The sequence below is a fragment of the Lutjanus erythropterus genome, chromosome 18 (assembly GCF_056507025.1).
Source record: "Lutjanus erythropterus isolate fLutEry1 chromosome 18, fLutEry1.hap2, whole genome shotgun sequence".
Lineage (NCBI taxonomy): Eukaryota > Metazoa > Chordata > Actinopteri > Lutjaniformes > Lutjanidae > Lutjanus > Lutjanus erythropterus.
The window spans coordinates 24,737,417-24,755,416 of record NC_139334.1 but is presented as its reverse complement, the minus strand read 5'-3'; the positions used below and the strand labels follow the sequence as shown (position 1 = coordinate 24,755,416).

The following is an 18,000-nucleotide window of genomic DNA, read 5'->3' as shown; positions in this document are numbered from 1 at the left end:
CTGCACAGTTGAATTATTGCATAAAGTAATAAATAATAAATAATTTATGGGTTGTGGCTGCTGACAGGGGTGAAATCAGTCCAAGGGCCGGTCTATTGATTCATTGTGTCTGATACTCTGAGGGAGGAGTTGAAAAGTTTTATGAGTTTAGTAGCTTGTCCTCCTCTGTTACCCTGCATTTTAGCATGTCACAGATGAATCTTCGAATTCCTCTAGTAGCTCTCTTCCAGGTTGCCCATTGGTAATGGCATTAAAGCAAGACTATGTAACTTTTGCTCAACACCGGCCACAGTGGCCACAGGTCACAATTACAGTGCAATGGTAACATGCAGCATAACAGAGGCTCAAGCAGAGAAGAGACATAAAGTCAGCAGACTGACTCAGTAATAGCAGTTACACAGCAATATCTATTTTAAGTTTGCTTACATTAGCCACCATGAGCTACTGGAAAAGCTGTAGCAAGAAAAAACCCCTGTGTGTAATGAACTGAGAAAAGCTGTGTTTTATTTCTACTGAATATAACTTTTTATTTGTGAAAAGGAAAATGTGTTATTTCTTCTTTCAAAAGTTCAATTTTCTTTGCTTTAAAGGCATTGGCTTAAGAGGATCATGGGAAAGTCAGTGTGCCGTTATCCTTTAATCACTACTTGTGTGGCCACAGTGTGGGCTGTCCATTAAAAGTTACAAAGCTTTGGGACAATGTGTCACTTCAGTCATATGCTTCAATGTTGTTCTAGGATTATTTGGGGGGATTTTGCCTTTATTTTATAGTGACAGCAAAGAAACAGAAAATGAGGGGAGCCAGCGAGGGTCGGGCTATGTGGCAAAGGTGCCCAGGTAGAACGATTTTGGGGATGTTATGGCTCACGTCTTAATCATTCGACCACGAGTGCAGTACAGCCGGTTCGAGTGTTGTTCTGTCGTGTTGTAATGTCTTAGCTGTAAATGGTGGCTCTCATTTAGGAGTGAAACTCTTCTTTTGTGTCTAAAGTTCAAGCAGCAGATTGTGTAACTGTTGTTGTTGAAATGTAGCTGAAATTCTGCATGACACAAGGAACTATCACCTCATACTAGTGTCCACATAAAGCTCTCAAAAAAACAAACATCCAGTCTGACTGGCCGATGATGTCTCTCACCATGACAGCCCCGGGGAGCGAGGAGACGGTCATATTTCGGCGTGAACGTAGCACGTTTCGTCGACAGGCAGTGCGGCGGCGACACAACGCAGGGAGTAACCCCACCCCACCCACCTCCCTCATTGGATCTCCTCTCAGGTACGCCGTGCATGGAGCCGCTGTGTTGCCTGGTATGAGCATGCTACCAGGTGGCGCTCTTTCCTGTCCCCCCACATCAACACCAATTTACGTCTTCTGCAGTGCATGACGTCAAGGAAGACATCATCTGTCACTGGATGGGTGTCTCCACTCTGCATGTGATGTCTTTTCGTCCTCCTTTTCTCAAGACTTCACTCCTTTCATCCTGTTATCATATGATCTAATCTTTTAAAGTCCACATTTTGAGCGTGGATCAAAGAATGGAGTCCTTACAAACTCAAAGGCACAAGGCCACGAGCTCTGACTAATCTACTTGGCTGACACACCGTCTCCCCTCAGAAGTGCGCATGATTCGTTCAATAATACAGACGTCCTGCTGTATCACATTGCTTTGCCCTTTTGAGTGACCTTTCTAAGGAGAGAGATGAAGATGATATTGATCAAAATTTGAAAATCAAAGGTTTAAGTCTGTCCCCACAGGAATATTCTGTGTGTTTGTTGGTTTTAGTCAGCTGCTCATTAATAGATTTTAAGACACCTCACTCCTAAGCCATTTTTGTTTAACACCAATTTTCAAGTTTAACGCCATAATTGACAGCAGAAAGATGGTTATAGAATTTTTTTGAATTCAAATTTTTTTTTCCTTTAACATACATTGTCATTCATTTATAAAGGATAAATGACCATTTGTCCCGTTGTTTCCTGTTTGCAATTAAGAATGTTGAATGGCATTCCCTATCAATTAAACAGAAATCTCAACTAGTTTCTAGTGACTAGTTGATGAGTCTAAAAGTAAGAAAAACAGTCAAAATTGAGCACAATTCTTAAATCAATGTGTCCAAAATTTAGAGCCATTTGAAGCTGTTAATCATTCTTGAATAATCAATATGAAATGACATGTAAGGCACTTTACGTTGTGCTTTATGAACATGACAACATTTCAATCAGTGCTATCACCAGCAATATTCTGCCACAGCATGCATATAACCTTATTTCCATTTTCTAGATCAAAATACGACCAAACCAAGCTGGTTTTTATGAGGTGTCATCTGTTCCACTTTGTCTGATTGCAACATCCTGTAGTGTCTTATTTGGAGCGTCTCCAGTACCCTTATCAGTCCCAATCATAACTTTATATGGGATCTAACCTTGAAAACAAACCTCGGTCCTCTTTGGACAGAGCTGTGTTTTAATCTCTGCTGTCCAAGACGGCAGTGACCTGATATGATCGACTACCGCCCCACAGAATACTTAAAATGAACTATCACTCCTGAGGTTGTAGCCTGATTGGCGAGACCATGTCGTAACTGGAAGGTCACAGTTTTTCTCTTGGCAACAACTTGTGTCCCCTTCTGTCAGATTAGTGAGCACAAAGGCCCTCAGAGGTATATCTCAAAAAACGACCAAATTACTGTATAAAAATGGCAATTTAAACACTGTTAGCACTACAAATATAGAATGAATAAAGCTGAATGATTATGTTCCACCGGTCTTATGCTCTGGATATACATCAGGTTCCTCAGTTCCTGATGTCTATGTAACTCCTCCAGTTTTGTTGTAAAACTGCCAACAGCTCTTCACCTCTCGCCAAAAGACTCTGTGTTTTCCTGCATCTGTTTAGCAAGGTCACATTTCTAAATGCTGAGCCTTGAAAAACGTTAAGCAAGGAAAACAAGTGTGCAGCCTGCCAGGGGTCAATAAACTTGCAAAATGCAAAATTGTCCCTTCTTCTACTGATCCGTCCACCTTCCCCATGTCCCTTCACAAACACGTTTTTTGACTTTTCTAGTATGCACTGGACGTCTTAGACTTTGTCAAATAGTTAACTCAGACTATGACTACTTAAAATTGTAATCATACAGTCTCATCTACCAGTGATCGAGTTTAAGATGTTTGATGTTTGAAGGGGTGTTCATAAGACTTACATAACACCTGTCATGAACTGAAAGAAACACTACATTACACTGTCATGTGTGGTTGGTTCTGACACTGGTCTTCATGAGAGCATTTTGTTGTAAGTGTGTCATAAATATTTTCCTTGACCTTAACTAAAGTGGTAGCATTTGGACTTGTCATAAAGATGTCATTAAATGCTATAAGGCCAGTTTGATGGCAGAGTACAGTACCAAGGTAATTTACAGTTACCCGACGTACAGATTGCACTGAACTACTTTACTTGTTGCTAAAGTAGGCTAAATATTGTCTGCTGCATTCCCTGTCAAACTGGCCTCAGAGGCAGTGTTTAGTCCTGGCGTTAGGAGCTTAGGAATAATCAGTTAGAATAGTCTCATGACAGCCAAGGTAAAAACCAAGCACATATGACAATACAAAGTAATATTAAAGCATAAATCTAAATAATTTAAGTTCAAGTTTGATAATGTCAAGTTGTCATAACAAAGACATCTCAAGCAATGTCAACTTTGCATGAAAATGACATGAATGAAGAGGTGTCATGTCATGTGAGTCTTATGAACACCCCTTCAAATAAATTTTTAGTTAATTTTTTAGACCCTGTAATTGCTCTCTCTGATTACTTTCCTCTGTCTAAAGTGCTACAGAATATTTGAAGTATAACACATAATACTTTCTTTCACCCTAAACATTAGTGCTCCTCTGCTAAGATAACACATTAGTATGCTGTACCCCGAGGGTACAAACACTATGGGTAGATTTTTCTAAAAATCAAAAGAGAGCTTAGTCACTTATACACTGCTTTGACTTTGCTTTAGAGCTATTAGTGTTAGAGGAGGCTTCCTTAACATTTCTTGTACGGGCTTTACGCTCAGTGTCACCACTCTCATCCATAGTTGGTGTCATCATGGAGGTCTACCCGCAGGGTGCATGTTAATGTGGAACATGAAAAGAAAAATGAGTGAAAAGAATTGTTGTGATGCATTGTTGGTAAATTTTACTCATCTTTGTATCAAGTCACTTGCATCCAATCATCACCACGTTGCACTGAACAGGTGATGTTCAAAATCAAAAATTAATATTTTTTCTTTGGCCTATTTATCCATCCAGATTTTTCTGGTGTGAGTTACACAGTTTTGGAGATACTGACCATAGAGATGTTCTGCCTTCTCTTGAATATAATGGAACTAGATGACACTCAACTTGTGCTGCTCACAGCACCAAAAAATACACTTGAAAAACCCAACAACACTTCCCAGAAGTCATGAGCTGGTTACTCTACAGACCTTGTTGTGAGCAGTTTCATAACCTACAGTAACTTACACCACGACTTGGGGTGAACTAGCCCTTTAATGTGAAAATTAACTGTTTAAAGCAACACTGTGATAATTGGATACAAATGACATGATACAAATCAGGTGTGTTAGCCATAATGTTTGTTAAATTTTCATAAGAAACCAAAGACAACACCTGCACACAACCACTGTCACCCCAGAGTTGAGGACCTCCACTATGACACCCAGCATGTGCATCACATCACCTGTAATCCCTCTATTTTGTGTAATTTACTTGTGTCACCCTCCTCCTCCCCCCCCGAGATGATGTTATATATCAACAGCACCCCCTCTGTCCTCCACCGCTTCTCATCTCCTCGCCTTCTCCCTTCTCCTCCAACAGTCTTCAGGAGGCTCTCAGCCAGGCCTCCCAGCCTTCTACTTCCCAGGTGAAAAGTCAGCCATCCAGAACCCCGTCCCAGGTGACCGTGCTGAGCACAAGCGCCTCCCTGCTGGCCAGGAATGGAAGCACACACCTGGAGGGTTCTCAGGACAAGGCCTCGACCGTGGGCGCTACCAGCTTGCAGGATGACTTCGGTAGGGGGGCGTAGATGTTACGATAAAGGAATTTGAGCTGGATTGGTAGTTTGAGCAGAGAGGTGGATGCATACAGCATTGTTTTTGGCTGTATTGAACTGGTTTCATATGCTGTGGTTAGGAAGTTGCTGCAGCGGCATTGATGGTTGAGGAGAGCTGGTCACAGATATGACTGTTGCAGTCAGTCATAGCAGAGCGCTATTATCCACGGTCGGTGGACTGATGCAGTCAGTCAAAGCCGAGCGCAATTATCTATGCTCCATTTATCTCTGTCTGTGATATTGTGTCTGTAGCCAATACTTGACCTCACTTGGATTTTACCATTTGGTCACAGCGGTCCCTCCCCCACTGCTCACAACACTGAACATGTCTTACTGATATCCTCAGGACGTCAGCGGTTGTAAAGGTTTCATAAGTTGTTTTACGTCCTTCCTCTGGTAAATGGATTACTACTCCTACTCATAATTTGTCCCGGAGCAGATTGGTGTTATGGGAAACTTGGTTGTCTGAGTGTGCGTCTCAGTGCCTGTAATCTCAGAGCATTAATAATTCTTGTCTGTAATCTGCATATGATTTCCCTACTTTGACAGTCTCAGTTTATGTGTGACTCTGATGTCAGACCTTGTTTTACACAACACCTCTGCTTGGTTACAGAAAGAGTCTTAAAAAAAAATTTCCTTTGTATTTCTCCTATGATTTCTTCAGAAAAAAATGCATTGCGCAAATATAACTTGGGTCATTATCAAATATCCTGATTAAATAAATATTTTTTCTTATCCTGAAGTAGAGGAAGTCCAATTTCAATTGCACAATCATCCGTAATAGTCATGAAAATAAGGGAATAGATCTTCATTTTTTCCTTAATAAAAGGGAGTAAAGGAGTATTTTGAGACATAAACCAACCTATGGACACATTAATATTTTAATATTATTTTTCACAATGGAGAATACTACTTATTTTCTCTATTTTCTCTAGCGTAGAGTTATGTATGAATCTAACAACTCAAGAAACTTTTCACATTCTTCCTTGCTACATTTTTAATCATCAAACTATTAAAAACACAAATGACATAAAGAGTTTGGACTGCAATTGAGCAGGAACAGCATTACCATGGCAACTTTTTAGTATTTCTCCTGGAGGGTCAGTAATAATGCAGCATATTATATTATAATTATATTCCAATGTTTACTCAATACCCCTAAGTATTTATGTATTTAGTTTTGGAATGAAAAAGACAAGGCAAGTTCTTTTCAGCCACTTTAATTATTTTCAGAATCTGTGAGGTACTGTGCGTGCTTTCGCACTGTCATCACAGGATAAATTGCAATAAAGCTTCTTTTAACCAACAGAAATGCAATGGGAACAATTTGACTGCAGTTCAAGACAAGCAGGAAATGACTGACTTGCTAACAGCCTCTTTGGGAGGAGATACAGTCACTCAATGATCCCATTAGCTCAGATGAACACAGCAATAATACCAAAGCTATCTGATTGCCGGCATGTAAACATGTAGTTTAATTAAATTATTCCCACAGACAAAGTCACTCTTGCTCGTGATTTCTGTGGACTGACTTTGTTTCTCTCCCCTGTGTTTTATTTTTCTCTTTCAGGAAAGCTCACGCCCTCTTTGTATGAGGTTGGCGGGTGTGACATGTCCCTGGTCAACTTTGAACCTGCAACCAGACGAGCCTCCAATAACGTATGGTTAGTGTCAAACTGATGTTTCATCTCATTTGTTCACTGGTATTTCAGATGATAAAATACATCCTCTGGCTGCTTTTATGAGCTTGCTGTGTTTTCTATCAGCTCAGCTGTCTCTGCAAAATTGGAAAAAGATGTTTAACTTCTATATTGTTCTTGACTGGGAACAGATAACTGAATTATTGATGCATGTAATCTCGTGTTGAGATAGTGTGCAGTTGTTATATACCAAAGCATAATATGTGATCAGCTATATTGTAGAAGCGTGTAAAGCTGACTGAGTAATGCATATATTTAAGTTTTGCCAGAGGTTGCATATGCTGTTAGCTGCTTTGCTAAATTAGCTAGTTAGCCAAACATTTCTTTGTATTTACTTAACTTTTAAGCTAGTTTTTAGGCTACAGACAGTCATTCAGTTTCAAAAAACATATATTTGAAAACAAATATACCCTTTTAAGCAATGTACTTGTATTTCTATCCTTACTGAGCAGTGGTTTACTTTCATAGAACTGATATTGTTTCCCCGTCCTCTGTACCCATCACATGTGGTGTACTGCTAGGTTTCATTTTGGGATCCATTTAACTTTTCTTTAATATGCTTCCTATTGGCGTCTATTGTAAAAAATATATAACATTTCAAGATTTGAAACAATCAATCGATGAAGAGAAAATAATCCACTTTTCTTTGCCTTATGTGATAGTGAACTGAATATCTGTGAGTTTTGGACTACTCATATAAAGAGTTTAATTCTTAGTTGCAGCTCTAAACATTTTGCATCATTAATATTATATTAAGATACTCAGCTGTACCTTAGGCTGAAATTTTGTGATCCATACTGCAGCTGAACGGCCTTGAAGGGGTAAAACGCTGGAAATCCTGTTTCTTCTGCTGAATGAGAAAAAGCAATAAGGGCCCCCCATGCTCAGCCCAAGAGACTCTTCCAGTATCCCAGTCAACGTTCTTGTGTCTCTGTCTTTGAATGTAAATTCCCATCTAAGAAATTAAGGTGTTATCTTTAATTCTGGTTCAGATTTTGACCTTCACTAAATTGCAAAATTAAAATCATCCCTGCAGTTTATGGATTTGGAGACCATAGTGCATGTTTAAATAATACTTGGTCAACATTTGTTGTATTTAAATGTGCTACACAAACACACTGGCTAAATCTTACTTGAGTTCTCTCCTCTGGCCCCACTGGTGTTTTGAGATGGCTGAGAGTTGTTACTAGCACAACTTCAGCTTTTTAAAAAACACACAACCGTACAGTACAAAAGCAGAGCAAATAGCCTATTGGCTATTTAGTTTGAGGTCACCAGGAAATGAATCATGATTTAATACAGTAAGTGCAGCAGATGCTTTTGTCTCATCAGTGTGCTCATTTTGTCTAATGCCCTGCAGGGACACCGACTCCCACCTCTCCAGTTCTACCTCAGTTCGCTTCTACCCTCATGACCTGGTGAGTACCCAACCAGTGAGCTTTGAGTGTGTGTGTCTGTGCGTTAGAGAGAGAGAGGGAGAGAGAGAGAGTTAAACCTGCACAAAGAGACAGAAGACTGACAGACTGAAACACTAACAATGTCTTTTTTCCTCTGCATGTCTGTTTTGCATATTTCTGCATATTATTTCTCACATTCATGATTGTCAGTTTGAACAGGTTTCTTGTTGTGTTGGATGTTGTTCTGCTCTCCCCTTTCTTGTCCTTTCTTGTTACCACAGACCAAATCACATTACACCAATTTAAAAATCACTACACTACCACTACCGGTCAGCGCAGAACAGATTTTGAATTCTTTTTTTTTTTATTGGATTTCAAAACCCTTTACAGCCTGTTTACTTATCTGATGTGTCCTATATGAGCATGAAAGGTGAATTTGATCATCTGTAGCTAGCTTTTTTACAATTTTTGAAACAAGAATCCAGATGGCTGGGAGTGGGTGGGGTGGTGGTGGACATGGTGCAGTCTTTATTCTGTGTAACAGCCAAAACACTCTCACTGGAATTTAGAGAAAAGATCTCATTCTAATGATTTCTCTATTTATTCACTCCTAATTGTAGTAAATGTTTTTGTATGGCTACCTTTTTATACGTTTTCTGTTTTTACAACCCCAGTTCCAACACAGAATGTAATGATTTGCAAATACTTTTTGATCTATATTGAATTGAATACAGTACAAAAACAATATATTTAATGTTCAAACTGATTAACTTCATTTTTTTGTAAATACACACATATTCATTCTGAATTTGATGCCTGCAACACATTTCTAAAAGTTGGGACCACTGTGTTACATCACCTTTTCTTTTAACACTCAGTCAGCGTTTGGGAACTGAGGACACTGATTGTTGAAGCTTTGAAAGTGAAATTCTTTCTCATTCTTGCTTAATATCAACTTCAGGTGTTTAACAGTTCGGGGTCTCTGTTGTATTTTGCACATGATAATGCAGCACACATGTTCAATAGGAAACGGGTCTGGACTGCAGTCTAGCACCTCAGTTCTTTTACCAAGTCACGCTGTTGTAACACGTGCAGAATGTGTCTTGTCATTGTCCTACTGAACCAAGCAGGGACATCTCTGAAAAAGACGCTGACTAGATGGCAGCATATGTTGCTTCAAAACCTGCATGTTCCTTTCAGCATTAATGTGGCCTTCACAGATGTGACAGCTACCCATGATGCCATGGGCACTAAACACACCCCCATGCCATCACAGATGCTGGCATTTGAACTTTGAGCTGGTAACAATTTGGATCGTCCTTTTCCTCTTTAGCCCAGAGGACACAATGTCCATGATTTCAAAAAACAATTTTAAATTTGGACTCGTCAGGCCACAGCACACTTTTGTGGACACTGTTAATGTAATCTTTGCATGGAAGAGTCATAACTTGCATTTGTAGATGTAGGGACTTTTGTTGCTCCTGTCCCAGCTGTTTTGGGATGTGTTGTAGGCATCAAATTCAGAATGAGTGTATATTTACAAAAGGCAAAGTTTATTGTTTTGAACATTAAATATCTTGTCTTTGTACTGTAGTCAATTGAATATAGGTCAGAAAGGATTCACAAATGATTGCATTCAGTTTTTCTTTACTTTATGCGCAGTGTTCCAACTTTTGTGGAATCTGGGTTGTATTTAAATCACATTTCTTAAATATTTTAAGTTGCATCGTTGATCAAATTGCAGTGTAAGTAAGTTTGATTGACTGTGGGACAGATCTCCCTCCCTCAGATCCGTCTGAACCGTCTGCTGACGATGGACCCAGAGCTGCTGGAGCAGCAGGACGGAGATCTGAGCCCGGAGCTCCAGGACGCGCCGCTGGGACAAGAGGACCCCGCAGCCACAGCTGCCGCCGGCAAAGCCAGACAGTACTACCGCTTGTGGCTTCTTCCCTTCCTGTGGGTGGGCTTGCACTTTGACCGGCTTACCCTGCTGGCGCTATTTGACAGGTAAGACAGCCGAGCTAAATTTTTACAAAACATAATGCAGCTTTATGCTTGGGTGCCTCCGAGTGACGCTGGCAGAGTTTGCCAAATGACACTCATGAATGTGTGAAAACTCATTTGTGTAAGTGTTTAACTTGTCATTGTGAAGTCAACTACTCCACTCTTCATGTGTATCTGCCTGTGATGACAACACACACTACTAAGTCAGTACATCACCGGTTTGACTACTTTTATTTCCTTTTCTCCTGGGCATAAATAACAAGATGTTGTGTACCTGCCTTTTTTTCAGCTGAAGCCCTAGTTTATTATTTAGACTAATAAAACAACTACATCTACAGATTCTACACAGATTAAAATTCTGCTCAGCACAGCATTAACCGTTTATTTAATCAGGTCAGTCCCACTGAAATTAAGGATAGTCCATGATGACTGCTTCACAGTTTCTGACTGATTAAAAGGCAAGAGAAACAGAAGATGACAACATACCCCTTCAGCGACGCTTTACCATCCATGCTTTAAAGCCACAAATACATACATTCCTTAAATGTCACATTTTTCTGGGGGTTGTTCAGCGTCACTGCTCGTGGTGCTTGACTACATGCATGTGGCAGCCCCCTCGCTCTGACATCACTCCAATGATGCATGTGTGTAGATCCTGTTTGTGTATCTCAGGCCTGTGTTTATGTGTGTAAATAACAACAGAGTGAAGACGTGTTTTCCCCACAAGGGATTAATAAAGGGCACCTTCTTCTTCTTCTTCTTCTTCTTCTTCTTCTTCTCCTTCTTCTTCTTCTTCTTCTTCTTCTTCTTCTTCTTCTTCTCCTTCTCCTTCTCCTTCTCCTTCTTCAATTGAATAATGTAAGCTATTCTATCCAGCTCTGTCTTTGCTTTAAAAACCTCAAGTGAATCAACAGAAATCACTCTTTGAATTAAACATAATGCCTCTGTGTTAATCTTGGATATTATCAATATGAATTTCTAACTCTCGCTCATGACTTCTGGGAAGCTCAGCAGAGCTACACAGCCAGTTAACATTCAAAAGTCCTACAATAAACACAAAGCTTGAATTTTACCTGTTTGTTTCCTCTTCTGGATTTCTACAACAAAAATTACACCGCGAAGATAAAGACATAATTCATATAGCTTAACTCAGTGCACAAAACATATCCATTAAGGCTAGACGGCACCACACAGTCAGTTAGTGAACAGAGCTGGCTCTACCTGCTGTAGTCTAACTGACAGCTAGCAGAGAAAGTTTTACCAAAACTATAGAAATGGTGCTAAAATCCTGGACTAAGAAAAGGTACCACATATACATGACGTGTACAAACATGTATTATATAAACAAATACCTCTTTTCCCTTGGTACTTACATACCCAATGGCATGAATGTACTTAAAGATGTAATGATGTATTTCAAAAATAAAAAGAAAATGGAAAAAAAAAAAAGAAATGGTGCTAAAATAACATTCCTTTAAAAAAATGTAACGGCTTGATAATTATTTACATATATGACTTACAGACAAATGTTCATTTATCATTCTCATTTCAGCTCACTTTTTGACTTATTTAATTTACTATAAATTACCAAATTAACTTAAAAGGCAGCACAATGCAGCTCAGTCTTTAGACAATATAACATCACTTTTTACTGTTAGGCTACATGGAGCAACATGCAGCAGTACTTTCTGCAAAACTGAATCCATGTTGATTTAAGTCTACTCAGTTGCACTGCGGAGGTTAAATGTTTAATGCCTCGAAGCTTTTTACAGATAAACGAGGATTTGGCTGCACAGTAAAAACCTATGTTGTTAGGTTTAAAATCATCCCACTTGATAAGCATTTTGGAGACGATGCTTTTGCCTTGTCTATTTACTGTAGTTATCTTTATGTGGGAGTCAGTCAGCCTATTCTCATCTGCAGCTCATTCAAAGCTGTAAGGCTCCTCGCTGTCCAAGAGGAAAGACCATATCTACTAGTGAAAGATAGAATTGATTTTAAGAGACTTTTATATGTTTATAAAGCACTGCTCCCACTCTACTCTCTAGTCTCTTCACTTTTTATGACCAATCACTATATGCACTTATTTAACATCCAACTGTGATTGAGCTTTTTTTGTTGTTGTTGTTGCTGACTCCAGACTCTGGAAAAGATTGTCCTTCTCTCTAAGCTCTCCTCTTTGAATTAACATAATAAAATACTGTTTTCTTAGCACTTGAGTCTTAACAGATATTTTCACAACCATGATTGCTCATATGCTGTCTGTATTTTTTTTTTAAATTGTCTTTTTTCAACTATTTTTACTGAACAGATGAGTCACCAGAGGAAATACAATACAGCTCATAAAGGGGGAAAAGAGAATTTAAAAAATGGAATAAAAATAAATAATAATAAACCCACTAAACAAATAAATCACAAAACGGTAAATTTAAAGAGAATAATACATGTGAGAATACCCTTATGTACAGTTAGAAACTGAATACATAGCTAGTAAATGAATAACTAATAATAATAATAATAATAATAATAATAATAATAATAATAATAATAATAATTAGATAATACTAACAGTAATAATAATGTTAGAATATATACATTCATTTGGATATTACACATTAGAGAAACTGGGTCACATATTCAAGAACTACAAAACGCACTCTTTGGTTGACTCTTCTCCCTTGTCTTCCAGGAACCGTGAGGTTTTAGAGAACGTGCTGGCCGTAATGCTGGCTGTCCTGGTGGCCTTCCTGGGTTCAGTGCTGCTGGTCCACGGCTTCTTCACTGACATCTGGGTCTTTCAGTTCTGCCTCGTCATTGCAAGTTGCCAGTATTCCTTACTAAAGGTAAATATCAGATTTAACAGCACGGTTAGACCTGGCCCAAAAGAGTGAAACAGAGAACCAATATTACAAATGAGCAACTGAATTTTTTACAGCTGTGCAGAAACACACGAAAGCTTTTTATCAAAGTTTGGTGTACCTTAAAGGGAATTCTTGATGCTGAAAATGATTTTATGCTTTAATCACTTTGAACAATCTGTAATAAAGTAGTAACAGATGCTTGTCAGTGGTAGGTCAGGACATTAAAGGGATAGTACAGATTATTTGAAGTGGGGTTATTTGTGGTACTTATTGATAGTCTGTGTTTTTCCTACAGTAGATGCCAGTCGACACGTCTTCAGTTTTAGATGAGTAGCAGGAGTACAAAATCAGTATCAGTATGAGTATGAGTTAAAGGTCTACTGTTGCTTCAATCAGCTAGATTGTTTGTGTCACACATAGGTAATACACAGACTAACAATACCTCACATCCGCCCTCTTAAAAAAAAATCCAAGCTATCGTCATTATTAGTGAATTTTACTGGTGTCTTTCTTTATTGACAGAGTGTTCAACCAGACTCCTCTTCCCCTCGACATGTAAGTAATTATCTCCCATCCATCATTTTTCACTCTGACACTTTTGGGGCATCCACGCATCCACTTTTTGGGGAGTTTGGTGCTTCAAGTTGATTTTTATAGTCTGTGTGGTGATCATTAAATTCCTGGATAGCCCACACGGTGAACAACAAATGGTTAGGAGTGCCACAGAAACATTAGACAAATAGAGATTAATTTTCTTTTCATCTATAATATGACCTGTAGTTATTATTCATTTCTTTCCTCTGTTTCTGTTTTGGTTCTTGAAAATGATGTTGCTTTTCCCCTGCGAGTCTTGTGTGTTCCTCCCTCCCTCGCGTCAGTAGCCCGCTCTGAAACGGCGTCTTTTATTAATGCAGCTCCTACTCAGCTGCAGGCACAAGCTTTAAATAGCTGGCCAGAGTTTAGACCGCAGCTCGCTCCCTCACTCTTTGTCTGTATCTCCCTCTCTCTCTCTCCCTCCCTCCCCTTCCCCTCACATCGTCCCCTTTTCTCCCTTCACCTTGTCTCACCTCGAGGACTTCTTTCCTCCCCTTTTCACGACAATGTTGACACTTTCCGAGCGAACCTGGGCTATTTAATCTGATCGTTGGTGTGTAAACTGTCACTAGTCCTCTCAGTGAAAAAGCAGGACAGCTCATAGCCTCTTGGGCTGAAACCTGCACACTGCAGACACGCATTCTCCTCTCTTTCTCTCTTGTGAAACCTTACACTTGATGCTATTTCTGTTTATACCTGTGTCACTGTCCCCGGGGCTCATATGACACTGATCCCACTGAATGAATTCTTTCTTTAAGGGTAATTCTTGTTAGAATGATTATATTATCAAGTTCTTCAGTTAATGTTATTTGTTGTGATATGCCTTTATCCATTGTGTATTATGAGGGCATACATTTTTAGTGTTGTAGGGCATTGTTGGAAATGACTCCCTAATTTTGGCAGTATCACACTCACAAATAAGAGGAGTAAAATGCACTTGAAGAAATGTTTGCAGTTTGGTATTGTTCCCTTTTTATCTTATTTAAATGTTCTGAATACTGAGCTGTACCGGACCAGCTTCTATAATGAGCAGTTTATTATCATATCCTTTTCCCCGCAGGGCCATAATCGTATCATAGCGTACAGCCGGCCTGTCTACTTCTGCCTGTGCTGTGGCCTCATTTGGCTGCTCCACTACGGCAGTCTGAGGACCACTTCATCCCGCTTCACCCTGTACGGAGTCGCACTTACCAGCTCCCTAGTACTCGCCTCTGCCAGGGACCTTGTCATTGGTGAGTGTGCGCCCCTGTGGCATTTACATACAGTAATGATATTCATAACAGCGTGTATTTGTGTGGCATTTTACAAAGTGCTGTGCAGGAAAAAAAGAGAAAAAAACCCCCACAAAAAATACAATAAAAAAGCAAAAATACAAAGAAGTTAATGGGATAGTTGCACAAAAGCTAAGCAATGAGCTGTTGTGGACAGGTTCAACAGCAAAATGTATTTTTGCCATCCGAAAAAGGCCTGCCTGATTAAATCTATATCCGTTTAAATACTTCCAATGCTTAACTGTGCCATTAGACAGCATTTTCTGGAGGGAATTTGCCATTATATAAGCCAAATATCACTCAAAAACAGTAACTTTGCTTCACAGAACATGAGAATTGCTGGTCTACCGCTGCCTTGATCAGCTTGCTGGTTGTGTTATTGTGCGAAATAAAAAGTCTGGTTGGTTTAAAGAAAGTGGTATTTGGCTTATATAACATCAGTTGCCCATCAGAAAAGGCTTTCTAAAAGCAAGGTGGTGAAAATATTGCTATTAAACTGGGGGCCATTTACTGTAGATAATACACAAGAACTTCATACAACCCTACTTGAAACTGTATATTGATTTCGGCTGCCAACTTAACATCTGAACAGGGACTACAGATAAAAACTAGCCTTTTGGCTAAATCTGGCATATTTACAGCAATGTTTATTAATATGCACAGTCCCCCAGAAACTAAACTTAACAATCTGAACTATGCTTTAAATGGTGATAGGAAACCGAAAGATCACTTAATGCAGAAATGCAACTTTTTAAAAAACAAGTTTTAGTAGAAATTTAATAGAAGACTGTGAGGTAGCTGGATAGAATTTGACAGGTCTGCACAACTTTATTAACGTGATCATCAAAAGTAATGTTACAACTCCTTATCAGATTATTAAAATGATCAGATTTGTTGTATTAGATTTTTGGTAGTTGGTTTGAAATTAGTTTCAAAACACACAACCCTATATATTTACCACTACACTTTAATTTTTCTCCCAACACAAAAGACAAATGGTTACAAGATTAAAAGTGAATCCACCAAAATGGGGAGAAAGTGCAATATGTATCCAAGCCACAATCTCTCTACTAAAAGCAACGGTTGTTTGTTAGAGTATTAAAACCACCTTTCATCAAACAACAATCAACAGTAATTGCTGCAGTTGCCCTGGAGACATGCAGCTGTGCACCAATATGAACCAATAATATTTGTCGCTTAGAGTCAAAGATCCAGAACAACAAACACCAAGTTGTTATCTGCATGGATCTGAAACCTGGTTTATGTGAAAATAAAAATCAATGTTTGGATATTTCACGATGACACTACTGTCTGTCCCTGTGTGTGTGTCCTGCCTGCAGTCTTCACTCTGTGTTTTCCCATCATCTTCTTCGTCGGGCTGCTGCCACAAGTCAACACATTCGTCATGTACCTCTTTGAGCAGCTGGACATCCATGTGTTCGGGGGCAACGGTGAGTGAATTAACGATGCACAGCTTCTCTGCAGGAGTGACTTTGACCTCTACAGAGTGAGACAATAGTCACTCCGCACGTTGTTCAGCCATATACATATATATATAATGATATGGCAGGCTTCATCACAGTGCTGATTTGCATTTTGCCGGGCCCAGTGCCTGTCAGGTTGAGTGGCCTCACTGCTGACATCCTCTCTGTGCTCTCTGCAGCCTCCACAAGCCTTCTGTCAGCGCTGTACAGCATCCTGCGCAGCATCGTCACCGTCGCTCTGCTTTATGGCTTCTGCTACGGAGCTCTGAAGGTGAGAGCAAAGCCAACTGAGATGCAGTATAATTAACTACATACCATTATACTTAATTAAACAGTAATCACAAGGCAGGAATAAATAAAATGATGTCCTTTACAACCACCACTTCACTTCCATATTATTATAAGACCCTGACATTACAACAGCACTAAAAAATTAGGGTGTGTTTTTTCTTTTTGAAGGCCAATCAAAACTCCCTCAGTGTTGCTGCTTTAATAAGGTTGGAGCAACATTTTGTGCCAAAAAATATCCTTGGCAGAAAACACTTTGTTTGCTGCTCTTTTGAGTGATATCAACAGTTTATTAGCAAACATATTAGAGATGATTAACAACTTTATAATCTAAAAAAAAACCTTGGTGTATCTGCTCACAAGCAATATTGGCTTTGATGTAAGTTTCTGCATTGTGGATGTAAACATTCAAACTGAAATCACTGTTTTCCAAAGAAATTCTGAACAGAACTAAAGCCCTAATTGCACAGGACTAGCATTACCTGATGACTTCTAGTAATTTGTAATAATTATGGGGGTCATCTGTGATTGAACAAGTGAATTGGCAACATCTGTAATTTGTAAAGTAAAAATTCCTCTGCAAATTACCTCCCATGTCTCACACAGGTCCTGTGATAATATTACCCCTGTGCAAATCATCATCTGAATGAGCTGATTTGGGGTCTTTTTTTTTCTTCTCTTTTCTGTTTTTCTTTTTTTTTTTTTTAAAAAAAAAGACAAAACATCTTTTTCAGACAACTGAACGAGTATTGAAGTTGTTTGAAATTCCCAGTTCAAAATGTTTAACAGCAGTCAGCAGCTCTGCTGTGAGATTGGCTGTATTAACTTTTAAAATGAGTAATGATGACAGAGAAGGTTAGGAGTAAGTGTGTGTTTATACTGTAACACATGCAGAAAGTGGGTGAAACAACTCTAAACTATATTATTAATGTGGCTGCTGAAGAACAGACACTCTGTTCCTGAGATGCTGATGTTACACAGACACTTAACAACATATTCAGGGATTAATGTCAGTAAATTTGAGTAAAATACTGAGTTCGTACAAACCACAGACTTAGGAGTGGGCATTTCTGAATTGCCTTCCTTTCACACATTCCTTTAGCCAGTATAATATTTACTCAGTTGAGGGTCTTAGTATGCTAACATTAGCTAATTAGCACTAATCTAAAAGCACTGAGGCTGTTGGGAATATCATGTCATTTATAATCCAAAATATTTTCACAAATTAAAATGTTCTTCCATGGATGGTGCTGGATGAAAAGAGAAGTAATCACCAAAGTTGTTAGAAGTCATTCTGAGGGTGA

At 39.1% G+C, this 18,000-nt stretch overlaps 1 protein-coding gene across 4 annotated transcripts in view; it reads left to right on the top strand.

The window, feature by feature from the left end:
* The window catches only part of pcnx1 (pecanex 1), a 56,090-nt gene that overhangs the window by 21,063 nt on the left and 17,027 nt on the right, over positions 1–18,000 (top strand). The window contains exons 7-16 of one of the 4 annotated variants that reach the window (XM_084743234.1): positions 1,145–1,274; positions 4,863–5,056; positions 6,668–6,761; positions 8,158–8,215; positions 9,984–10,201; positions 12,888–13,041; positions 13,582–13,614; positions 14,714–14,885; positions 16,265–16,375; positions 16,588–16,679. In XM_084743234.1, the coding sequence (XP_084599360.1) occupies positions 1,145–1,274; positions 4,863–5,056; positions 6,668–6,761; positions 8,158–8,215; positions 9,984–10,201; positions 12,888–13,041; positions 13,582–13,614; positions 14,714–14,885; positions 16,265–16,375; positions 16,588–16,679 (1,256 nt within the window). Of the gene's footprint in view, positions 1–1,144; positions 1,275–4,862; positions 5,057–6,667; positions 6,762–8,157; positions 8,216–9,968; positions 10,202–12,887; positions 13,042–13,581; positions 13,615–14,713; positions 14,886–16,264; positions 16,376–16,587; positions 16,680–18,000 lie in introns of all 4 variants that reach the window. The other 3 variants (XM_084743233.1, XM_084743236.1, XM_084743235.1) reach the window with 3 other exon arrangements.